This window comes from Balaenoptera musculus, chromosome 15 (assembly GCF_009873245.2).
Source record: "Balaenoptera musculus isolate JJ_BM4_2016_0621 chromosome 15, mBalMus1.pri.v3, whole genome shotgun sequence".
Taxonomy (NCBI): Eukaryota; Metazoa; Chordata; class Mammalia; order Artiodactyla; family Balaenopteridae; genus Balaenoptera; species Balaenoptera musculus.
Window position 1 is genome coordinate 26,183,099 of NC_045799.1, and position 24,411 is coordinate 26,207,509.

At 51.1% G+C, this 24,411-nt stretch overlaps 1 protein-coding gene across 1 annotated transcript in view; it reads right to left on the minus strand.

The window, feature by feature from the left end:
• Positions 1–19,388, minus strand: part of EFCAB8 (EF-hand calcium binding domain 8) — a 69,128-nt gene extending 49,740 nt beyond the window's left edge. The window contains 9 exon segments of the mRNA XM_036825247.1: positions 113–186; positions 2,165–2,289; positions 2,824–2,908; positions 3,138–3,243; positions 5,947–6,082; positions 8,545–8,648; positions 10,451–10,569; positions 16,869–17,052; positions 19,343–19,388. Coding sequence (XP_036681142.1) covers positions 113–186; positions 2,165–2,289; positions 2,824–2,908; positions 3,138–3,243; positions 5,947–6,082; positions 8,545–8,648; positions 10,451–10,569; positions 16,869–17,052; positions 19,343–19,384 — 975 coding nt within the window. The 5' untranslated portion in view covers positions 19,385–19,388.
• Positions 19,389–24,411: the final 5,023 nt, after the last annotated feature.

The following is a 24,411-nucleotide window of genomic DNA, read 5'->3' on the forward strand; positions in this document are numbered from 1 at the left end:
ACCAAGCCCCAAGGCCAGAGACCGAAGGGCAGATCCACCTGCTGCATTTTTGTTATTTTTACCTGTGTACAGCTAATTACCATGGTTACAGCCAAGGAAAAATCCCACTTACCCTCAGCCGGTAATTTCTATACATAGGGGACTTCTCATTTAAGAGCTTCCGTGTGGAAACATTGGTCCAGTGATCTGATAGGGGAGAAAATCAAGGCCCATGTCACCAGCTCTCCTCGTTTGTAGAACAAGCAAGACCTCAGAAGACCCCTTGAGTTGGTTTGCAACTCCCATGCATCCCAAAAGGCTTTCCCATCCAAACGCTCACTCAAGCCTCCCTGTGTCCTGGCAAGTTCAGTGGGGTGAACTCGGCACCCTGAAAACAGACCGGGGCCAATAAACACTGCTGCCCAGAGTCCCCCTGCCAGCTCCTAGCAGAGCTGGAACCAGATTTCGGGGCTCCTCACTCTCCCCAGCTGGTTGAGTCTCCATTAGGGAGCTCTGACTCTGCTGGAGCGGAGAATGAACTGAGATCCTGGGCTCTTACTCATTCTGAAAATAATCATTTGGGAGTTTGCCATCACGCTTCAAACTACTGAATACATGCCCCCCTTGTCTGGCAAATACAAGTTCCAAGAAGGAGAAGTTGCATGCATGCGTCGTAATGCAAGCGTGTCTGGCTGGAGCAAGCGCAGTAAGCACAGCCTTGCCCTCCCACTTTTCTCTCCTTCCACCTTCTAAGAAATCCATGAACTGACTGTGCTCAGCCCCATTTGAATAAGGGAACTGAGGCACAGAGAGGTTAAGCAACTGGATCTAAGTCACACAGAGCTGGTCTGTCCAGTCCCTCCCAAATCAACACGCTGCTGGGCCCCCCTTCCTGTTTGTCCCCAGCCTTCAGTCTGCATGCGGCATGGAAGGACTCCCATCCAACACTCCAGCCTCATCTGCCTCCCCTCCGATTTCCTGTCCACCACTCGGCTCAAAGACCACCACCTCCTGTGCCAATTCCCAGGGTGGCACAGAGCGATCACGGTGGGTTGGGTCAGGGCAGGTCGGGCACCAGGGGCAGAGGCTGACGAGACAGGACACAGCAGGGTGCCAGCCCCCTGCTGCGTCCGGGGCAGGATCCATCTTCTGTCCGGCCAGTGGCGGATGCTGCCCCAACAAGCTGGGCAGGAGGTGTCACTGAGCCCTGGGGGCCCCTGGAGCCCCTGCTCAGAAACTCTGGCTAGAAGCCCAAGTGGCCGTTCTGGAGTCCTGGATGGAGAGGAGTCAGTGTCCCTGGGGGCTGGGGCCCCCTCCAGATGGATGCAGAGCGGCCTGGGGACCTGACACTGCGGGTCGAAGGCTCGATCCCGGGCAGGGTCCAGTTCAGATATGTCCCCGACCGCCCCAGGCCCCGAGGCCTCGGGATCTCGTGCCCCTAGGCAGAGCAGCCCCAGACAGCATCCTCCAGCATTTAGTGGGTTTGGGATACTGCCTAGCAAGTGGTTCAAGTGCAGGCTCTGGCGCAGACTGCCTGCCTCAGATCTCAGCCACACTTAGCCACTGTGGGGCCAGTGTAAGCACTTCCCCCCCTAAACCCCCTGCTCCTCCTCCCTTAACAGGCTGTGACAACAGCAGCCCCTCCACGCAGCAGGCGGGAACTGCAGGAGGTGACTGCCCAAAGCACTCAGCACCCAAGGGCTCAGCAAGTGTCCCTGTGCTGATTCATGCTGCTCGTGCGGAGTCGGGCCTTCCTCCAGGCGCTGCAAAGCCCACCTCTGGCAGCCTCTCCACCCCACCCCACCACCCACCCACAGGCAGCTCCCAGCCAAGGAGAGCAGAACCCTCCTCACGCCATGGAGGAAGCCAGCGCCACCTCCCCAAGGCCCAGAGAGGGTCACACAGCTGCCACAGGTTCTTTCTTCCTGGGATGAGGAGGGTCCTGAAGCCCCCCCACCTCCGCACAAGCCCTCACGTGCACAACTTCCCACCTTCAGAGAGATTGCCCAGCTCCCCAGCCCTGCCCCGTGTCCCGCTGTCACGCCATCACCCCATCTGTCACAGGCGGCTCTGAGCTGAGCATGTGGGTGCACTGCCTTCCCAGGTGCTCTCGAGCAGGGAAGCAGGGAGGGGGAAGAGCTCCGAGGGCAGAACCATCTCTCCCCACTCCCCACGTCTCCGCTACCCCATTTGGAGGTCCTGGGGAGGATTCGGGGGTTGAACAGTCCATTGGTCACATCGTTGGAGGTGAAGACGATGACATTGCCTTTGGTGTCCCCATAGCAGAACACAGCCCTGTGATAGTCAGACCTGGGAAAAGAGGGAGACAGAAGAGGCCACGGAGCCGGCTGGGTGTGTCCGGTGCAACCCTCCCCCGCTCCCCGGCCTCTGAGGCCCTCCTCCACCTTGGAAGCGAGGGCAGATCCCACACAACTTTCCAGCCTTGACCTCAACAGCTGACAAACGTGGGCCCAGCCGCCCAGATCCAGACCATTGGTGAACCAGGTCCAAGAGAAATCAACACTTTTTTTTAACCAGAATAAATGAATCCCTGGTCCTTCAGCTGCTCTTTGTCAAGTCACCCTACTGATGGACCATGATGTTCCCAGAGACACAGCGGGACAGGCCGGGTTTGATGGCTGACTTGGTGAAAGGAAGAGGGGCCGACAACGACTCTGAGGTCTGAGTGACCATGAAAGGGGACCCAAGAGAGAAGCAGCTTGAGGGGAAGAGGACACAGGCACAGAGGGTGGGGATCTTTCCAGTGCTGCTTCCAGAGAGGCTTTCTGGGGGTCCCAGCCCCACTGCTGCCAAGCCCCTGCACCGGTCTCCCAGGAGACTCACCAGTAGTCCAAGGTCAGGACGCAGCTGTCCAGATCAATGAAGGTGAAGGCCCGGACACATTTACGGTTACTGATATCAAAGAACTCTGGGGAAGAGACAGAAGGGGAGGCACACATGAACCCAAACCCACATCCCAGGCCTCAGGAGTCTCTGGTGACAGTGAGAAGCCTCACTACCCACCACCCAGCAATACTCTCAGGGGACTCTAATTCATGCTCACAGTTGGCTGGGTGACAGCCCTCTCCAAGTGCAAATGCATGGCTTGCATGGCTTCCAGTGGCCAGGCGCTGGCCTGGGGAGCCTCGGGGACTCACCTATCTTCTGGTCGGTCGACGCAATCGCAACCAGGTTCATGTTGTGCAGACACACCATGTCAATGACCCACATCTGCTGGTTGTGGAGTGGATGGATCCGGTAAAGCTGCCAGAGGGAGAGCAGAGGAGACCTGGGCTGGGGAGGCTGACCAGGAGAGCACGCCAGGAACACAGCCTCCCCACAAACCCTCTCCTGCTACCCAAGGCCCTGGAGCCAGGCACACACCTGGTGTGGAGCCCAGCCTTACCACCAACTACCAACGGTGGGGTCTTGGATAAACTCCCTGCCCTGAGTCTCAGTTTCCATATCTGTAAAATGGGCTTAAAGAACACTCATCCTCACAACCCTTTAGGGAGTTTGACAAGCTCATCAAAGTTTTAAATGTGCATAGTTTGTGATCCCAGGATCCATTCCAAGAGGCATCTACGGATGTGTTTGCAGGTACTCACAGAGAAGTGTAAGCAGGAACGGGAACTGCTGCCCAGCTACAACAGCAACAGGCCAGAGTCTGTGCCTGGAAATGACACCTTACAAACCCACACCACCGATCACTGCCCAGAGATTAAGAACGAGGGAGCTGTGTACATACAATGCAGAATAGTTGCCAAGATCTGTTATTAGTGAAAAAGCAAGGTGACCAGCAGCATTATAATGTGCTACCATTTGTGTATTTAAAGAGAAGGGGGTCGGTGTATGTACAGGCTGTCCATGGAAAAGTACCCCCAAAGTGGTCACAGCAGTTGCCTCCAGTGAGAGGAATTAGGGTCTGGGAGAGGAAGACCGACTTTTCCACGACCTGCTCCTCTCTGCCTGAATCTTTTTTCTCTGATTTTTATTGAGATGTAATTGACGTATAATACTGGTATTCGTTTTGTTTGTTTTGTCCGAATCTTGTTTACCATCTGCCGGTGTTGCCTGGTCAAAGCGGCTTATCAACGAGAAACTGTCCTGCCAGGTTGTGAGGAACGAATGGAGCCGTGACAGCTAAAGCATCCATGTGCTGCCAGCACTGGGAGGAGCTGGGCCGGCATGGGTGCCTCCTGCACCGGTGCCAGCCTCACACAACCCTTACACAGACAGAATTTGAACCGGCACTCCAGGCAGGGGACACCACGAACAAAGGCAAGTCAGCAGAAATGAGCTGCCACGCCCAGGGAAGAGGAGGCCAGCCCGACAGGTCTGGGTTGGAGAGGACGGGCCATGAGTGAGGGGTGGCCAGCGGCGGAACTTTTATTTTACTCCCTGAGTAGCGCCATGCGGGCTCCGAACTGTCCCATCAGAACTCAGAGCACCAAGAGCAGGGGCCTGAGCTAACGGCTCAAACAATGCACCAGGGCCCCCAAGGCCCCTCTCTGGCCCAGGACTGGGGTCTATCTAACCCACACACAATGGAGGTGATGGTAATGCCCATCACCCCCCTAGACCCGTGTTCACACCAGAAACTGAGAGCCCTGGGGAGCCTCAGAGACCTGCCCGAGGTTGCACAGCTGGTAAGTGAAGCCCAGACTCCAGGGCCTTCCAGCTGCACAACCGTGGCCACGCAGTGAGTGTTCGAGGATGGTGCTTGGCGGCTCACTCTTGCCAATATCTACTTGCCAAAGCAGCCCCTCAGGGAAGGATGCCCAGGTCTGTGGGCCTTCTGGGGGAGCCTCCCTCTGTCCTCTTCGGCCCTCCCAGGCTTTGGCCCTCAGGAGCGCTGAGGTGACCATGTAGTAGCCACAAGCAGGAGCTCAGGCTATAATGTGCCCCCCTGATAAGCACACAGAGAAAAAGAGGGTGGAATGTGCCAGAAACCCCAGCCTCAGGAGTACAGGTGAGAATCCCCCTTGGTCCTAGGCTACCAAGTGCACCCAAGAGAGTCACTAGAACTGCACACACCTTGGTTCTCTCCCTTGGCAACTGGGGTCAGGAGGATGATACAGAATCCTCCTGCCCCAAAGGATGACCCCTGATGCACTTAGGAAACACTCTGCAGGCACATAGCATGCTCACTCAGCCTTCTCTGCAGAGCTGGGCCCTCATCTGCTGGAGGACTCTGGCCTGGCCTGGCAACAGCAAGTACACCGGGGTTTTCCTGAGCATTTTATCATTTACTGTGCTTGGCCAGGAGCTGACGGCACAAACGACCATGACAACGACGATGTCAGTTATGTTTATCAGGTGCTTGCCACATGCCTTGCCCTGCTCCAAGCACCAGGCATGGATTATGTCATTAAATCCTCCCAACAACCCTGTCTGTAGGGGATACTATTATTAACCCCACTTGACAGATGAGGAAACTGATGCACAGAGAGCAATATAGTAACTTCCAAGGTCACAGAGCTGGGGGGTGGTACAGTCAGGGCTCTACGTCTGGCAGTTGGCTCCGGAGCCCATGTTCACAGTCACTGTGACTTCCTCCCTGGTCCAAGTAGAGGATTTGAACCAGCAGGACTTGGGGGTGGAATGGGTGTGACAGGGAAAGGAAAGGAGGTTGATCTCCAGCATGAGAACCCTGGTGGATGATGATGCCATTCACTGACCTGGAGGCACAGGAGAAGGAAGCCTGGTGGGCAGGGAGGGCTACAGTGACATTCAGTTTGAACAAAGTGGGTTTAGGGTGTCTGTTGGACATCTAAGTGCAATGGACATCCAGGTGGAATCCTGCTTTCAGAAGAGAAATGCGAGGCTCATGATCCCATGGGGAAGCCAGGACCTGATCCCAGGAGCAAGTGTGGCTGTCTAGCCCACGGGTCCAGAGAAGGAGCCCACTCGGGTCCAGGGCATGAAGGCAGAGGCTTTCCAACCACCCACGTGGGCCCCACTCACCGTAAAGGAGCTGGTCAGCGAGAAGGACTCCGACCAGAATTGCAGGATCCCGTCCTTGGTGACAGTCAGGAAATGCCCGATCTTCTTGAACCGCTGGACTAAGAACTCCACTTTCACAATCTCACACCCATGATTCCTGCGGAAGGTGATAAGAGAGAGGAGCCCAAACCAAACCAGAACAAAGAGCACAGAGGAGGAAGGACAAAGCTTCCCTCACAGGCACCACGAGAAACTCGGGTGAGTTTCTGTGAGACGTGGGCTCTGCCCCTCCTCCAAAGGGGACTGTCACCACTAACAACCGTGGCCAGAAGGAAAGAAGACCCACATGGGATGCTGGGCTGACACGGGGCTTCCAGAGCAGTAAGTTTACCCCATGAAATAGCCAGTCAGCTTCCTCATGATGGGATGGGCCAAACGAGACAGGGAACAGATGTTCTTTCACAGGAAAAACAGTCCACAGGAGGCGAGTGGAGTGGGGCTTGTGAGGAAAACTGCAAAATAACAGTGTTTCCAGCAACTACTCTAGTGCTTAGAGATGGGGGGGTGGGGGGAATAGGGCCCAAGAACGAGATAAAAGTAGATAAAGGGATGGTGAGAAATCAGGGCCTTGTGAACCCAACTCTTCATCTCCAAAATCATGCCCTGAGCATAGCTAATAGCTCCTGGGGCATGCCTGGCCTCGCAGGAAGCCACTGAACGGCCTTCCCAGCAAATTTCAATGCCACCTTCCAGTGGCTTCTTTCCTGTCCCCAAGCTGGCTAAGCCAACTGGCTATTAAAGGGCCAGACACGGCACAGCACACTCTCTACCACTTGATGTGCCCACACCTCTGGGCTCCAGAAGGGCAGGTGATGTTGCCTCACCTTACAGGGAGCCAGGGGCTAACCGTCTGCCTGGAGGTTATGTCCTGGTTCCCAGCAGAGCTGGGACTAGAACCCAGGCACCTCGACTCCGACTCCAGCCGGAGCCCTTTCCACACGTTGCCATGGACGTGAGCTGAGCCGTGACTTAAGGATAACCCACGTCACTGGGAAATTCTACTGTGTTACAGACTCTGCACAAGAGACGGGGACTCGTTATCTGGACACGGCTCTCCCCTCTCTTGCCCTCAGCCCACAGCTCTGCTCAGAGCCTGACCAATTTTCTCAGTCACCCCTCTAGCCGTCCCTTCCAATTCTGCCTCCTCTGTCAGGGCCAAGAGACTGTAGGGAACAGACCCAAGAGGTGAGAGCTCTAAAGTGAAGAGTGCCCCAGGAAGCTGTCCCCTCCTGAGGTCGCAGCTTCCTCATCTCCACAGTGACAGCACCTCCACGGGATCAAGGAGATGGTGCGCTGGGTGAGCTTGGCCCAGGCTCAGTCCAGGTGAGCCAGTTTTCAAAGTTTCCCTTTCCTGATGGTGATGAAATATTATTTGGCTATCTTCTCCACCAAGTTGGACATGCCCTCCAGGTTAGTAGGTTGAGCAAATAAATAGGAGAAAACAGGGACAAGCTTCTTGTTTCAGGCCCTTGGGATCACCCTGGGGAATCAAACGTCCCAGGAAATAGACCAGCAAAGGTATGACGACACCCAGCAAAGTTTTCATGTAGAAATTTATGGTTACAAAGTGTGTCATCACTCATATTTATTGGCTATTCCTCAATTAAATCTTGACCAAACTGTTTTCAAAGTTACCCTTTTGTGGTTTTCATCACACCGTCTTCTCTATTAAACTTCAGGTTGGTTGAGGGCAGAGACACCCTTCTAGTTTGTGGTCTTCTCCGTGGCCTGCTCTGGGTGTGGTCCCGGAGACAAACTCACCCACAGCCCCTCCTAACCAGGCCACAAGTGGAGGCCAGCACATCTGTTACCACAGGACCCGGCTCCCGGGCCCCAGCCGCCTGCACGGGGCATCTGGTGCCCCAACCAAGGCGGACTCCGGGAGGAGAGCAAGGGGCCTGCAGCAGCCCAGCTCAGGAGGCCTGGGCCCACGGGCTGGATCCACTAGAATGTTCCTCGTTCTTAGGGAGTTTGGAGGGGTGGGGGAAGACAGGGCCAGGGCACAGAGAGAGGAGGAGCCACATGGAGGAGAGAGCCCGCAGGGTCAGGCACAGATCAAGGCAGGGACAGGAGCCACTTGCGCCAGGAGTGATCCAGGGGCTGCTCCCGAGGCCTGGTGCGGGCTTGAGGAGCAGTCTCCTGTGATGGCTCTCACTCCTGTCACCTCAGAGGAAAGCCCTATCCCCGCTATGTGAGCCATCTGTGCCCTGTGGATGAAACCACAGACCTGCTCAGCCCCAGCCAGAGCAGGAAGCAGGAGCAGCGTCTATGCTGCTGATAGGGAGGGTCCAACAGAGCGACCCCACCACTGTCACTTGGCCTCTCTGAGCCTCAGTTCCCTTGTCTGCAAAATGGGGACACAACGAGGGGATGCTCAAGCCCACCTATGGGGTTGCGAGGCTGAAATGAGCTAAAGAATACCGAGCTGCAGGCGTGGTGCCAGGCCCACGGTGGCCCCACAGACAGGCACGGGGACTTAGGAAGGGGCGATGCAGGGCTGGCCCCAGCCTGGTCCAGACACACCCTTCAGTCCAGGGAGTCCAGGGAGAGGCTCCTTACAGGGGTACGATCCTCATGGGAAGGTGGAAGCGCAGGCGGCACTGGCTCCTCATCATCTTCTCCTTCCCCTTGAACTCACGCATCACGTAGTCCAGGTACTCCTGCTGCCTCGGGAAGAAACGCCAGCGGGGAGGGCGTCGGCCAAACTGGCTGAGCCCTGGCTTCCAGTGCCTGTCCTGTTTCTCCCAGCCCCTTCCAAGGGACTCCGGGAGCCCCCTGAGGCTCTGGCCAGAGGAGGCAGCCAAGCACCAGAGCTGTTCTTAGATCTGGATTGGCAAAGGGCCTCTGTGCGTGCATTTGTGAAGACAGCACAGCAGCGCCTCCCTCCTTAACGCGTTTCTGTAATCCTGGATAATCCTCACGTCGCTCCACATTTGCCATTGCATCTGAGTCTCTTTATTCACCCCACTTTATGGATAATAAGACTGAGGCCCATATAAGTATAGATGAGTTGCCCCAGCTCATATATGAAGAAGTCAGTAGCTGGGGAGGACCCATAAGCCAGGCCACGAGGGCAAATCTAGACTCTACTGACCAGCCTCACGAAAATATGGCCAAGGTCGAAATTGGCCACCATATGAAGCTATAACAAGAGACAGGGGACTTCCCTGGTGGCACAGTGGTTAAGAATCCGCCTGCCAATGCAGGGGACACGGGTTCGAGCCCTGGTCCAGGAAGATCCCACATGACGCGGAGCAACTAAGCCTGTGCACCACAACCACTGAGCCTGCGCTCTAGAGCCCGTGAGCCGCAACTACTGAGCCTGCGCTCTAGAGCCTGCGAGCCACAACTACTGAGCCCACATGCCACAACTACTGAAGCCCGCGCGCCTAGAGCCCGTGCTCCGCAACAAGAGAAGCCACCGCAATGAGAGGCCCATGCACCGCAAGGAAGAGTAGCCCCCGCTCACCACAACCAGAGAAAGCCCACGTGCAGCAACAAAGACCCAAAGCAGCCTAAAATTAATTAATTAATTAATTAATTTAAAAAAAAAAAAAGAGGGAGCTATGAACAAAGATCACTGTGTAGATGACAGAGTGCTAGAAACATGTTTACTATAGAGTATTAGAGAAATGAAAGCAAAAAACAAACATAAAGAAACAGAATGTACATCTATGCTGAGGGGGAGGTATGACAGAGCTGTTAACACATGGGCTCTTGAGGCAAAACCCCTGGGTCTGAAGATTGGCCTGGCTGCTAACTAGCTCTGTAACCCTGGGCCAATTTACTCCTCTCTTGCCTCAGTTTCCCAATCTGTCAAATGGAGGCACATTACCAGCACCTACCCCATAGGATTCCTGTGAGGTTTAAGTATAATAATATATAAACTGCTCAGCACAATGTCTGGTGTAAATGCTAGTTATCGTTGTCAGCATTGCTACATCAATACATCAGACTGTTTTTTTGTACTTTACTGTGTTCTTCTGCATTCTTAAATGCTATATATGGTCACTGTAGAACATTTAAAATCAGGGGTAAAAAGCATTATTATTAATATGCTCTAAAACCCTGACATTTTTTGATTTAACAGCCACTGAGTGACCATAAAGGGCTAAGAGATGGTTGTGGCACCAGCTGGAATCCCCTTAGCCAAATGGGAGGCTGATGTGCAGGAGAGCCACGTGGCAGGCGGGGGTCCTTGCCGCTCACTGCTGTGTGCTCAGCCTGTCTCGGGCAGGGGTTACTAGCGTTTGTCACACACTCTCCTGTACCCCGGCAGGGGAACAAGCTGCAGTGAGCCCAGCTCACAGGGGTCTCGGGAGGGCCCCCTCAAAGACTCCAAGTGTTCCCTCTACCCAGCAAGCCCCCCAGAGTCTACCCCCCTTTTCGGCCCTCCGCGTGCCCCACTGACCAGCCAAGGCCCACACCCTCCAGCCACCTGCAGCAGCGGGGGCGCCCTCCTCACCCAGGTGATGGAGCCGTTACAGTTCATGTCCACCTTCAAAAACAGCGCCTCTATCATCTCGTTGGACGTATTGCTCAGAATCTTCTTCACAGCCTTAACGAAAGTCTTCATGTCCAGGGCTTCAAAAGAGAGAAGGAAGAACACCGTCCACTTCACCCCAAGTCCCTCGGCCCCATCACCAGCCACAGTGTTCTTGGGTGTGTCTGGGTGCTGAGGGGAACACACAGAGGATCACATTGCTGGGTCATCTTTTGCATCTCATCTGTTCAACATGCGATCACCCAAAAATACTGGCTGCACACCTGCCGCATGAAAGCACCGTGTTGGTCCCATGGCAGTGACGGGGGTGGGTCCTAAAAAAGATCAGATCCCATTTCTGAGCAAATCAGACAGACCAGGCATTGAGACAAAGAAAACTGATGAAAACTCCAAAATAAATAAATAAATAATAAAGACAGAAAGAAGAAAAACATAAGTAAACAATGGCAACAAAGGAACATAAATAAATTCAAAGCTATAGAGGGAGAGGTGAAACGCACCTTTTAGAGGCAATGAAAATACAAACTTGGGCTGGAGGGGAAGATGGGCAGGGGAGAGGCAGAGGGGCAGGGATAAAATTTCTTCCCCTGCTGGGTTTTGTGGCTACAGGGGAATCTGTCTGCAAATGGATCAATTACTCCTGTCTAGATTTTTTTAAAAAGAATCACAGTCTTTAAAAAGAACTTCTAAAACCCCCTCCAAACATTTGGAACTTGCGCCGTGACCTGAAGGCTGCTCCTCTCGGACCTCACCTCTCACCACAGTCCCCTTCATTCTCTGCTCCAGTCACCATGTCCCCACACCGTTTCTCACCCTGCCACCTCAAGGCCTTTGCAGCGTCTGGTTCCTCCACAGAGAAGTCTTTCCCCAGGGACTCTAGAAGGGGGTGGCCCAGCCCCATGCCTGGCTCCTACTTCCCCCCGCCCTTCCTCCTTACCAGCCTGGCCATGAGCTCGGGGAGTGCAGGGCTGAGCCTGTCCCCTCTCTGACTGGGTCCTCAGCGCGCAGCAAATGTTTGTTCCCTGAGCATTTCTGTTGGCACTGGGACGTGATGACGATGACTGGGGACCACTACCATCTGCGTTTATTCTTACTGATCGCCTGATGGTGGCGGGCGGGGGCAGGGGCGGGGGGGAGGGGTACTGTGAGGAAACTGTGGAACAGAGAGGTGGGGTCGTGTGCCCAAGGTCACATGGCTGGTGAGTGGTGGCACCCAGACCATCCCCAGCAATCTGGGGTCACGTTCTCACCCTATTCCACGTTCCTCATACAACGCCCAGCACGGCACTACAGCGACAATTATCATCGTTTACTGCTAAACTGAGGAACAAATGAAAGCCTGAACGAAAGCTGCCCTGCTTAAAGAAGGAGCCATGCTGCCGATGTGAAGCGACAGCCAAGAGCCTTACACGTTTGAGTGACATGTAACAGCCCCTCCGTGTATCAGATGGACGTCAGGGGACAGCCCACGAGCACAGAGCTGTCTCCTCGGGAAAGAGCTGGCAGTCAAAGGGCCTTTGTGCAGGGTTAATGAACAAACCCCTCTTGACAACACTACAGGGAGAGTCCCTTTCATTGGTGTTTAAGAACTTGTATATATTGTTCACTGCTGTATTATTTTAATATCCTTCTTAAAAACAGTTTACTGAAAAAACGTTGAGTATAACAAGAGGATACACACAAGGGTGTCCTGGAAAGGAAATGTACACCGTGGGAGCCAGTCGGGTCCCCTGCTCATCACGGCTAAAAGGAAGCGCTCACCCCTCACACCAAACGGTTCACTAACAGCTCTCGAAGCACAAAAGTGAAAATATCACGTCCCTGGGGAGGGGGCCACTACATGCCCTAGGATCAGGCAGGAGGGACTTTCTGGGCGGCTCCCTGCCTCCTGCCAGCTCACTCCTCTGAGCCCCAGTGACCTCGAACCCCCCCTGAGGATGCCGTTCCTGGTCCTCGGGGCCTCCTCCCTTCTGGCAGCCAAGCACCAGCCACTCTCGCCTCCCCGGGCTGCTGCGTCTCCCCCAGGCTCCGTCGCCTGCTCTGTCCTGTCACTCGTCCTGTGCCTCAGCTCTTCCCATCCCTGTCCCCTTCTTTTCTGCTGGACACTCTCCTTGAACGACCTCATCTATTCACCCATCTCTACATCTCAGGAGAGAATTTCTCTCCGTGTCCCTGAATATTTCCAAGTGTCCCCCTGGCCCTTTCAACTCAGCATGTTTAAAATCCAATTTCTTATCTTTATCCCGAAACTTGCTCCCATTTCCTGTGTTCACCATCTCTGCTAACGGTGTCACCTCCACCCAGTCACCCAAGATGAACACCTGAGGGGTGAGTCCCGTGGTCCTAGAATGATGCACTGTCATTCTCCCCATCTTACAGATGAGCACACAGAGGCACAAGAGGTGCGGGATTTGCCCAAGGACACACAGTGGTGCAGCAGGGATTTGAAACCAGAAGACTTCCTCCTCTCTGTTATAATCTCCAGGACCCCATGTGGGGCCATCACATGATGGAGCTCTTTCAACAAACCCCCAGGCTCCACATCCAGCCCGACCTCCTGGCCACCATGACACTTACCTTTCTCAGACAGGTCTAGATGTGCCACCTCCCCATCAGCCCCACTGCCGGAGTTCAGGGCCCTCCTGACCCGAGGGCACCCACCGCCCCCCCCAGGGACACCTGGCCCCTCAGCCTTGCCCCAGGATGCCCCACTCGCCCTCTAGCCCAGCAACACCTCTCCTATGCCAGGCCCTGCCTTGACCCTCCCTGTTCCCCATCTCCTGGGAAATTCCCACTTCACCTTTCCAGGCAGGTCAAGGATGACCTCCTCTGAACACAGTGGGGCAGGAGTCAGGGGTGGAGGAAGGGGGAGAGGCTCCCGCTGCACCCGCACCTCTCTGTGTTGTCTGAACTTTCTACCCGTGTACTCTTCCAGTGCCAAGTGCCCCCAGCTCCCCGCCCCTTTCTCTTCCTTTCTTTGTAATGCCAAGAGGTAGGATAATGGATTATTTACCTCTGTTTTTTATATACTTATAAGCATTTAAAAAAAATAAATGCTATATTAAAAATACTTAAGAAAAATGTTGTTTTATAATAACTTACATGGGAAAGAATCTGAAAAATAATATATATGTATGTATAACTGAATCACTTTGCTGTATACCTGAAACTAACACAACACTGTACATTAACTATACTTCAATTGAAAAAAAGAAAAGAAAAGAAATGAAAAGAAAAGAAAAATGTTGTTTCCTAGCCTCCACTCTGCCCTCCAGGGGAAATAAGCACCTGTTCCCCACGCTTGTCCGGAGCGCATGCCTGCCCTTCCCAGCACACAGACCATAGAGGACGGGACGATGCTGGGCACTGGACTCACACCCCTGCTCTCACTGAAGGGGCCTCCTTCATCTGCTTTAGCGTCTGAGGGGCTCCACACGGTGGGGGTGCCTGAGAAGGCACAGGCTTTGGTGCCACAGGACTGGCCACTCTGTCGGGGCCTGTGGTTGATGTCTGTCTGCGCAGAGGCCCCAGGTGCCTCCCGTGGACAGTCAGGACCCCTGCTGCAGGGCTTCTGGGAGAACTGAATAAAATCCAGCAGAGGCCTATATAACCCATAAGGCCCGGCAGAGCTTGGTAAAATGTCTGTTGGCATAAAGGGTGGGTGGCACTCAGCCTGTGTGCCACCCACGTGCACCCAGGAGCACCTGAGCAGAAGGTAAGCTCCCCCTGCCTGCAGGCCAAGCTGCAGGGCCCCCTAGCCCGGTGGTTCTCCCACGACCCCTGAGCAGCCTGCAGCCTCCCCCAGGCAGGCGCCCCTGGGCAGCGGGCCAGGGGTATGTGGACACTTTCAGGACCAGCAAAACCACTGCAGCCCAAAAAGGGAACTTGCAGAACAGGGAAGAGAACCATGTATCTCCCCTCTTCCCTCCGAGGCAAGCACAAATGGCCAGGGTTCCCGAGAAATAGTTTCAAGCCCATGCTCAGAATTCACCTCTTTTAAAGCCTTCTGAAAGAGAAAAAGGGTCCTATTTTCCTTTACCCTCCATCAACTAAGAGTGAATTTTCCTTTCCTCCGTTTAAAACCACAGCCAGTTTTCTCTTTTGTTTTTTAAAATGAGGAAGCTCTTTTTACACTGATAGGAAAAGATTTCAAGACATATTAGGTCAAGACATATTCAAGAGGGGAAACTAGATAAAAATTATTTTTTAAAAAAGCAAGGAGTAGACAATTGTGCAGATCCTTCACAATGTATACGGATATCAAATCATCACTTTGCACGCTTTAAATACATTACAATTTTATTTGTCAATTATACCTCAATAAAGCTGGAAGGAAGAAAAGCAAGGAGTAGAGCAGTGTAGACAGTAGTGCATATGAAAAGGAGGGGGAAGCAACTACAGGCAGTCTGTGCTTCTGAAGGTCACGGGAAACGGAAAGCAGTAACGCCTGCAGGGACTGCATGTTGGACGGAGCAGCACAGTCTGGCCCAGGGAGACATTTTCTCTGTATACCAAGAAAAGGTATCATGAGAAAAGTGCCTTTTGAATTGGTTTTTTTTGGGGAAAATGTTTGTAATGCAGCATTGTAAAAATACTGCATGGTGGTCTGCTTCGAAAAGAGGGAGAGATAATGGCACCTTTTGAATTTTGAACTGTGTGCCTATATTACCTGTTCAAAACAAAAGACAAACAATAAAAACTGTGGCTAAAGCTGGGGCTGTCAGGTCCTCTAAGACACAGTGGTGGCACCTCTTGGCCGAAGAACTCTGATTAGGGACAATCTCAGCTTCAGGTCAGACACAAATTGTCCCTCCCCCACCTCACTTTGCTCTTTGTAAACTGACCATTTGTTACCCTTTCCTGCCAAAACACGGTGTGGCTGTAAAACTCAAATTGATGGGGCAAGTAGCCATGGCCCCAGCATTGGCGCTCAGAGTCTAGTGGATAGAAATAAAGATGACTTTAAGTATTCCAATAGGAATAATAATTTAACTTTATGTGTATCTTCCCAAGGGGATAAATCAAGCTCTAAAGAGAAAAAAAGTTTGATGCACAAAGGATGTCCTTCACAATGTTATTTATACTCAATAAAACCTAAATGTTTCATTTAGGGAAATGGCTTAGTCAACCAGTAGAGCACTTGCATTCACTGCTAATGATGATTCAGAAGACCACATAAAGTATGAAAAAACCCTTAAGGAATTAACATTAAGAGAAAAAGAAGGGTCTGAAATTACATAAAGTACAATTACAGACATGTGAAAACACACATAGCCATCTGGGGCAGAGAGGCTGAAGGTGGCCCCATGATGTCCACCTCCTGGCATTCATGCCCTCCTGTGATCCCTTCGAGTGTGGCAGAACCTGTGACTTGCTCCTGGCCAACAGAATACGGCAAAGGTGACAGGATATACGGGACTGTGTGTGCATGATTACGAGACTGTAGCGCACATCGTGCTGGAGTTGCTATCTTCCTGCCTGACTTGAGTCTTGAAATCACCGTGTTGGTGAGTCCCACAGGGCCAGGAACTGGGCAGCTCTAGGAGCTGAAAACAGTGGCCCTTCAATAGCCAGGAAGAAACAAGAGCCCTCAGTCCTGCAGCTTCAAGGAGATGAATTCTGCCAACAACCTGGCGAACTTAGAAGTGGATCCTTCCGGGACTTCCCTGGTGGTCCAGTGGTTAAGAATCCGCCTTCCAATGCAGGAGACGTGGGTTCAATCCCTGGTTGGGGAACTAAGATCCCACATGCCGAGGGGAAATAAGCCCATGCACTGCAACTACTGAGCCCTTGTGCCTCAGCTAGAGAGCCCATGTGCCGCAAACTACAGAGCCCATGCACTCTGGAGCCCGTGCACCACAACAAAAGGGCCTGCCTGCTGCAACTAAGACCTGACATAGCAAAAAAAAAAAAAAAAAAGTGGATCCTTCCCAGTCAAGCCCCAGATGATGCTGCAACCCCAGCTGACACCTTGGCTGCAGCCTAGTGAGACCCTGAGCAGGGAAGCCAGCTAAGCTGTGCCCAGACTCCTGACCCACTGAAATGGTGAGATAATAAACATGTGTTGGTTTAAACCACTAATTTTGTGGGAATATTGCTACACAGCAATAGATAATGAACCATACATATGAAACTGTTTGGAAGAAACATACTGAAATGCTGATAGAGGTTACCCAAGTGTTTGGATTAGGGGTATTTTTTTCCTCGGTCCCAAATAGCCTCTAGTAGGCTTACAATACCCACACAGTATAACGATGAAAAGTTTTAAAGGAGATACTGGATATAAAAACGCTTGTCAAGTCTGCACCCTTCACCCACGCCAGGTCCTGGGTCCCTCCCTGTGCAGAAGCCAGAGGCTGAGCCCATGACGTAGCCTCACCTCCAGTCGAGTCGACCTCATCTTGAAACGTTTTCTCCATCTGGGCCAGGTGTGGCTCAGTGAACAGCTCAGACTCGTGCTGGAAGTCGGATGTCTGGCTAAGGGAGACGGAGGGTGTCGGGGAGCTGAGAACCTCCTTGTTCTTCTGGGACCCACCTGCAGAGGACACCTGGAACACAGATGACTACAAGAACCAGGCACTGAGAGGGGTGATTTCCTGAGCTGAACAGTTTAAGCACATCTTATTGAAAGAGCACACCTTTGGGGTAGGTAGTGTTATGGTGTGTTACTTACTGATGCAAACAAGTAAGTCTTTAACCACTTTTAGGCCTAGGAAGCCCAAGGAAGATCTAGACTGCTTCTCCTGACTCTGGGGAGGTAACTACTGTTCCCCTTTTACAGATGCCACGACTGAGGCTCAGCGAGGTTAGCAGACACAGCCAAGGTCCCACCTCACACATCACAGGACTCTACTTTACAAGGTGCTTCAGTTTAGTAACTATATAGTTTCAAATCTTCAGTGGTCAGAATTCAAGACCCCAAGGAATCCAGCTCCATCTTCTCCAGCCAATGTGATTTTGTGCTGACCAGCCCAGACACCCCGGATCAGGTCAGATCACCTGTGCACAGCAGCCAAGCTTATGCAGTCCCCTCCATCGGGGGCTCTCGGCTTCTGCCTCCTCCTGCTCACCTTCCCGCATTCTCCACCCAGCCTTCCCCATCCCTCCAGCCCTCCACAAAGCTTCCTCTCTGCCGCCCCTACACGTGACTCATTTTGACACTTAGCAGTGTTGCAGGTTCCTGAGGACTCAGGTCATCAAAGGCCACCTCCCCCAAAAGACTCCAGGTGTGGACTATGTGATAACCATTGGGTGTTGCCCACTGAAATGCACTGCTTTTGGGCCTTGGGCAATCAAGAAGATTTCGGTTCAGAAAGTCAAAAGACAAGGTGGAGTTTGGACTACTCACTCTCCCCAAACGCAGTGCTCCTCCAACTGTGAACTTTCCCTCATTCCCTCAGGGTCTATGCACATTCGGTGAGTGCCAGGCACCGTGGACACACCATCGCACAGAGTGGAGACCTGCCTTCATGGAGCCCAACAGATGAGCTAGTTAATGCCCTCACCAGCCACGCAGGCCCCGAGGTTAGAAATCCGACCACCATCTTTGGTTCTTCCCTCTGCCTCCCTTGCGTTCTTACTGTCCTTCCTATTGATTCTTACTATGATCCATCCCCTGTATCTAAACCCTCCTCTCCCACATCCCTGCCCCACCCTAAACCCTAGCCTTTTGCTGGGACAAGTACAATGACCTTCCCCAACTGGGACCAGAGTTTGGTCTTCCCTTCAAATCCACCTCCCAAAACACTGGCACCAATTATCTTTCTGGAAGGCAAATCTGATCATGACTCGACCCCAGCTGACACTTTCCAGGCTACTCCCATCACCCCCAACTCCTGAGTGTGGCACTCAAAGCCCTTTGCAATGTAGCCCCGACCTGTCTTTCTAGTTTTAATGCACACACCATGGTCCAGGCACGCCAACTGCTCTCCACCACCCCACAAACACAGACAGCATTCCAATTCTACTCACGTCTTTCCCTCTATGCAACACAGACCACCATCCCCAGAGATGAACTCCTACCCATGCTTCAAGCTCTGGCTCAAATGACACCTCCTCCAAGGAGCTTTTCAATAACTTTCAGGTGAGAGTCATCATTGCCACCTCTGTGCTTCCAAACTCTTTGTTCCTATCTGCCATGCATGCTTGACACCTGTGCATGTCTGTCCATATGTGTGACAGCAAGGTGTGATGGGAAACACACAACTGTAGAGTCCCAGAGCTCTCTGGGCTAGAATTCTGCCTGGCTCCCTGCTCCCAAGCTAATTCATCGTGGGCATATCACATCACTTCTCTGAGCCACGAGTTTCCTTATCTGCAAAATCTCTCCCCAGTATCCACCTTGAAGGGTTGTGGTGAGATAAAATGACACCTGAACACATGTGAAGCCCCAACAAATTGTATTACACAATCAATGAGAACTCCTGTTATTACTCCCCATCTCATAGTGAGCTCTTTGAAGGCCAGGGCATTTTAAAATTATCTTGGTTTAATCTACACTAATTCTATTTTCCCCAGCCCCAAGCACATAATGGACACTAAATACTCATCTGGCTTCATAATACTTTGTACAGCCCACCCCACCATTATCACAACTTAGCTGGACAAAATTAAGTACAGTCCATGTAGAGACTGCAAATTGGTGGCCTCAGTTTTATTGCGTTTGGCCCACACAATGCTTTAAAATGGAAAACCAGCCTACTGCAGTAGACTTGTTACTTTGTAAATATCTAAGCTTGCAACTCCCTGTGCAGAGGCTGATAACCTGATAACCGACAGACTTGGATGCCCATGAGTGATGCCTGGTGGCTCTGGAACACCCCCTCCCGTTATCAATTTTGATGGCTTTCTTACCTTTTGAGATAGAGAGCTCTCTCTGAAGTCCTCAGAAGACATTGGTCTTGACCTAGAATAGGGAATCATAATTGCTTTAACTCCAGTCTCTGTAAGGACCATGTGGGAGGCTGACCTAGCTGAGTCACAGGAGGGTGGAAAAAAAGTCAAGGTCAAGGGAGAGGATGGCTGCCCCGTGCCCATGGACCCCCAGCCCGTATTTGATGAGCACCCGTCTTCTCATAGGGGATCCTCCAACAGGGAGTTTTTCTAGAGCTTATACCTGTGAGCCTTCTTTCCTCTGATGGGAAAGAGTTGTCCTACTGAGGCCCTGAGGCTTCTCAAGTTACTATACTCCTGGCTTAATGCCAGAGGCTTCCTAAAGGGAGTCACCCTTTCTTCAGAGTTAGAAAAGGCTTAGGAGGCCACGCGGGGGTCCAACTATAATTCACAGATTAGGGAAGTAACGTCCGGGGCAAGCACATTTCCAAAGGGTCAAACACATGCACCAAAGGTGGGGCAAGATGGGCCCCCGACTCTCCACTGTGTGCACCCACCCGCCCTCAGTGCCCCTGGAGGCAGGACTTCTCCTCACGCAGCACGGGGTCAGGTGTGAGTGTGGAGGAGGGGTCCATTCCGTGGAGCTCTGCTCTGAGAATACAAAGGGCACATTTCCACTGGGTCAATGGCACCTCCACAGAGGATGGAAGACAGCATTGTGTTAGGATTACTGGAGCGTCAATCCACCTCATCGGCAAGTGTCACCAGCAGGAATCGAGAGGGCACTCTAGGATGGCATGAAAACTTTCATGAAGGCAACTATGAAAACTCATCAGCATAAGATGGAGGGAGAGAGGAGGAGGAAGACTGGCCCATAGTGTCCTAACCTAACTGTGTCTTGGCGACAGCTCAGCTATAAGGACCAAAGGAGAGAGAAGAGCCGAAGGAAAGGAGACTTGGAAGCCAGGAACCAGGGTAACTGAGGGAAACGCCAGAAACATTTCCAGAAAAGGGAGCATTGAGGGAAAGTGGCTTAATGCATGTGATGTTGGGCCGTCCAATTAGAAATAAAAAACAAATACCTAGAAATATGGGAACTGAAACTTGAGTGGCTACATTTAGGGGATAGAGAGAGGAGGAGAAACACACAAAAGACAGGATGGGTCAACCAGGAAGATTGGGATGCTCCAGAGTGAGCCAAGATGATAAGAAATGAAGGCCACTGAACACGGCGATGAAAGGTCACCAGTGAGAAAGCTGCAGAGGTGTATTCATAAGTCCATTTCTGTTCAGAATATATACCTGTATATGTTGCCACCTGCATGGAAAGAGAGCCTGGAAAAATAAACTCCAAATGTAATGTCAGTTATTTCTGGCAGGTGAGATTACAGAGAATTTCTATAGTCTAAAATCATGCATCTCTCTTTTTTTTTAATTCAAAAGAGGTTCATACCAATCTTTAAGATTTATTTCAAGGGAATGGATGGTGGGTAGCAATTTACTCATCTGTGAAAGACCGTTGTACAAGAGTGGTTGCTGGGAATTCCCTGGCGGTCCAGTGGTTAGGACTTGGCGCTTTTACTGCTGGGGCCCGGGCTCGATTCCTGGTTGGGGAACTAAGATCCTGCAAGCCATGCAGTGCAGCCAAAAAAAAAAGTGGTTGCTGCAACATCGTTCAGAGCAGCAAAAAATAAAGTGATGACTATCAGTAGAGGAATGACTGAATAAATCAGTACACCTGCACTCAGGACGTTACCCAAGGAATCAAAAGGATGAATCTGACCTTCGGCAGACGACTAGGAGGGATTTCCATGACATACAAAAAGAGTGCACAGAATGATGCCAATATTTATAAAAGAATGACAAACAGGTACGTGCTTATACATATAAGTACGTGTGTACACATACACACATCTGTAAATGGGACTACCCTTAATAATTATGGGGCCAAGAGCAAAAGAACAAATATTGGTCCACATAGCAAGTCTAGTTATTTAAAATGTTTATAAATTATTACACTGCTAAATAAAATACATTCTATTCTCCTACCTTCACAAATACACTTTCCTAACAAGCTGGAAGGCCAGGTTCAAATTTAGAACTCTTGAATTCCTCAGCTCACTGACAGAATCTGGCAGTGTGGCCTCCAAGCCCCCTGCCCAACCCCATGTCCTCTCCATCCTGCTGAGGGGGCTTGTGGATGGTGGCACGTGGACGGACACCCCAGCCCATACACCCAGGATGCATCCCCCCATGCCTCCACTGCTCCATGGCCACTGTAAGCCTTGGCAAGGCTGCCCTCAAAAATGACGCTCTGAGGGATAGGCCTACAAAGACTCTGGAATCAGCTTCAAAGTGATTTGGGTGGGGAATTCCAGTACTTAGAGCAGGCGACGGGGTTGGGGGGGGGGGGCCGGAGCGGGCAGCACACCGGTGGGGCCTGAGTGGCCATCTGCTTAGCCCCTTGAACCTACCTCATCTGGTGGAGAGGGACATGGCCAGAGGAGGGACAGAGTGGGATGCCCTAAAGCTCAGCCCGGGGCAGGGGCCCTTCTTGCCTGGGTCTAAGGGGGTACTGTACTGTCAGCACATACAAAATTATGAGTACATATGGATTATGGGGAGTTGGGGGCCAATGTGGCAGAAAAGGCAGGCCAAGAATAAAGGAATACAAAAAAGTCTGCACTAACACAAGGCACGTATATCACCACATTTATATTAAGCAACAAAGCACTGGTATGTATACAGAAATCAAGTATACTTTGTTTTGCTTTAAAGTCCTGGTTAACATGTGATTAAAGTTAACATCACTGATGAGGGAGCCAAAGGCCCTGCCTCCTGCCGTGCTGGTCTCAAGATCACCACTTCCGCGGTACCATCCACAAACATACGTAACCTGACAAACCCAAACTGCAGGACATTCTACAAAGTAACTGGGTTTTACTCTTAAAATCTGTGTCATGAAGAACAAAGACTAAGGAACTGTTCCAGATTAAAGGTGACTGAGAGAGCTAACAACCAAAGGCAATGCGTGATTCTGAAGTGGATCCTAGACTGGGTGGGGAAAAGGTCTAAGGGCCTTTATTAGGACCATCGGCAAAATTTAAACATGACTGCGTTCTTAGATAATATTGAATTAATGTTGTTTCCTGCTTTTGACAACTGTTCTGTGGTTATACAAGAGAACATCCTTGGTCTTAGGAAATACACACTTGGGTATTTAAAGGTAAAGGGACACAATATCTGTAATTTATTCCCAGATGGTTCAACAAACATGTACGATGATAAAGCAAATGCGGCAAAATGTTCACCATATTAGTCAGTCTGGGCAAAGAGGAGTTCTTTATACTATTCTCACAACTATTTAAATCTTTTTATTATTTTATAAATATTTTAAAACTACAATAATTATTTTATTTAAAACTACAATAATTAATTTATTTAAAACTACAATAATTATTTTTAAACTACAAGTTTTATGAGAAAGGGAGGAGCTCTGTATGTTCGTGGACTGAGGCCACAAAGGGGAAAAAATATTGGTTGAGGGCAACAGAGACACCCAAGAGCAAAGCACAAGAGTAAGAAGCAAAGAGAAGTACTAGTCCTCTGATACTGGAAGGAAGAGAAGATTCAGCTGTAGAGTTAAATATCTATCCGGAATGAGAGCAGGTAAGATCAGAGGAAGCCTCCTCTGAGGGGAAGGGGGCCAGGGTGTGGGGTTCGGTACAAACCTGGGAACAGGGGTGAGAGCTTACAACTGCCACTAGGGAAGCAGGCGGAGGACGGGAGAATAACTGGTTTGCTGAGTAATTCGTTTGTAAGAATTTACAGGGGCAGATGACTTAAGGCCAAATGCAGTTAAAGCTGTCCTGGAAATCTAGCTCAGACAGGCTCAGCTCTCCTGTTCGGCCTTTAATCTCAGGCAAATGGATTTTAGGGCCCAGGTGTCCAATCTTTTGGAGATGACTTTAACCCCAAACCCTCACTCACCCTGACCCAATTTGCTCTCCCCAGTTAACACTGCTGGCTATATTTGACAGAGGCTTATTGGTTTTCAACTTCCTTCTCGACAGAGACATCTTGACAGCTGTCCCCAAGTCCAAAGTAGCTCCTCTATGAAGTCACTGTGGAACTCCGAGGGCCTCAACCTGACTGCAGGGTCAGCTGGCCACACTTAGAACCAGGAAAATGAGATAGAATTCCAAATGCAGAACACAAAACGGAACAGCAGAATCCATCCCACAAACCATAACCACACAGCCATGTTTCATCTAATCTGAGACATTCTTTTTATGGATGAAGTTGAACTTACAGCAGACAGTGACAGGAGGAGCTACAGCACACAAAGGCAGGACAAGTATGAGTGGAGAACGACCCATAGGACAAATACAGCACAGAGCGCCCACAACTCATGGAAACTGTGGAAAATGCCCGGGAGCTTAATGATAAAGCAGCGTTCACCAAAACCAAAAGGCCAACTAGCCCCCACAGCTGGAGGACAGTGGGAGGCACAGCAGCTCTCTCAACATAAGATGCGTGAGCTCCAACTCTTTGAAAAGAGGAAGACTACAAGAGCACTGTGTGTAAGATGGGAGTCCTATAAACCCAGACTTCATGGCAGGCCTGGACTTGATACAGCACTGTTCAATCTTGCCCCTGGCACAATTCAGCAGCATGAGCTGGCCAAAGGCAAATCTCTTGGGCAGAATTCAACCAGGAACATGGATTCCAGACTTAAAGATACCCAGTTGAATCACATTTCATGATGATCTAGATGTTACCAAAATGTTAACTCATCACCAAGCCAAGACCCCTCCCCATATCTTCACCACAAAGAGAACACCCACACAGAGAAAAAACTTCTGCTCCCATTTCATCAACAGTGGAGACAAAAGACTTTGTCACACTGTAAAACATGAAAAGTAGAGTGGTTCAATGAAATGTCATAAAAGATGCAGAAGGTCTTTTAAACCAGAGTTTTATTAAACTAGGTATTAATAAACTAGAAGGGTTTATTAAAAAACAACAACAACAACAAAAAACAGAAACAGGCCAATTTGACTATTCCCCACTGTCTTTTGGTTTGGGGT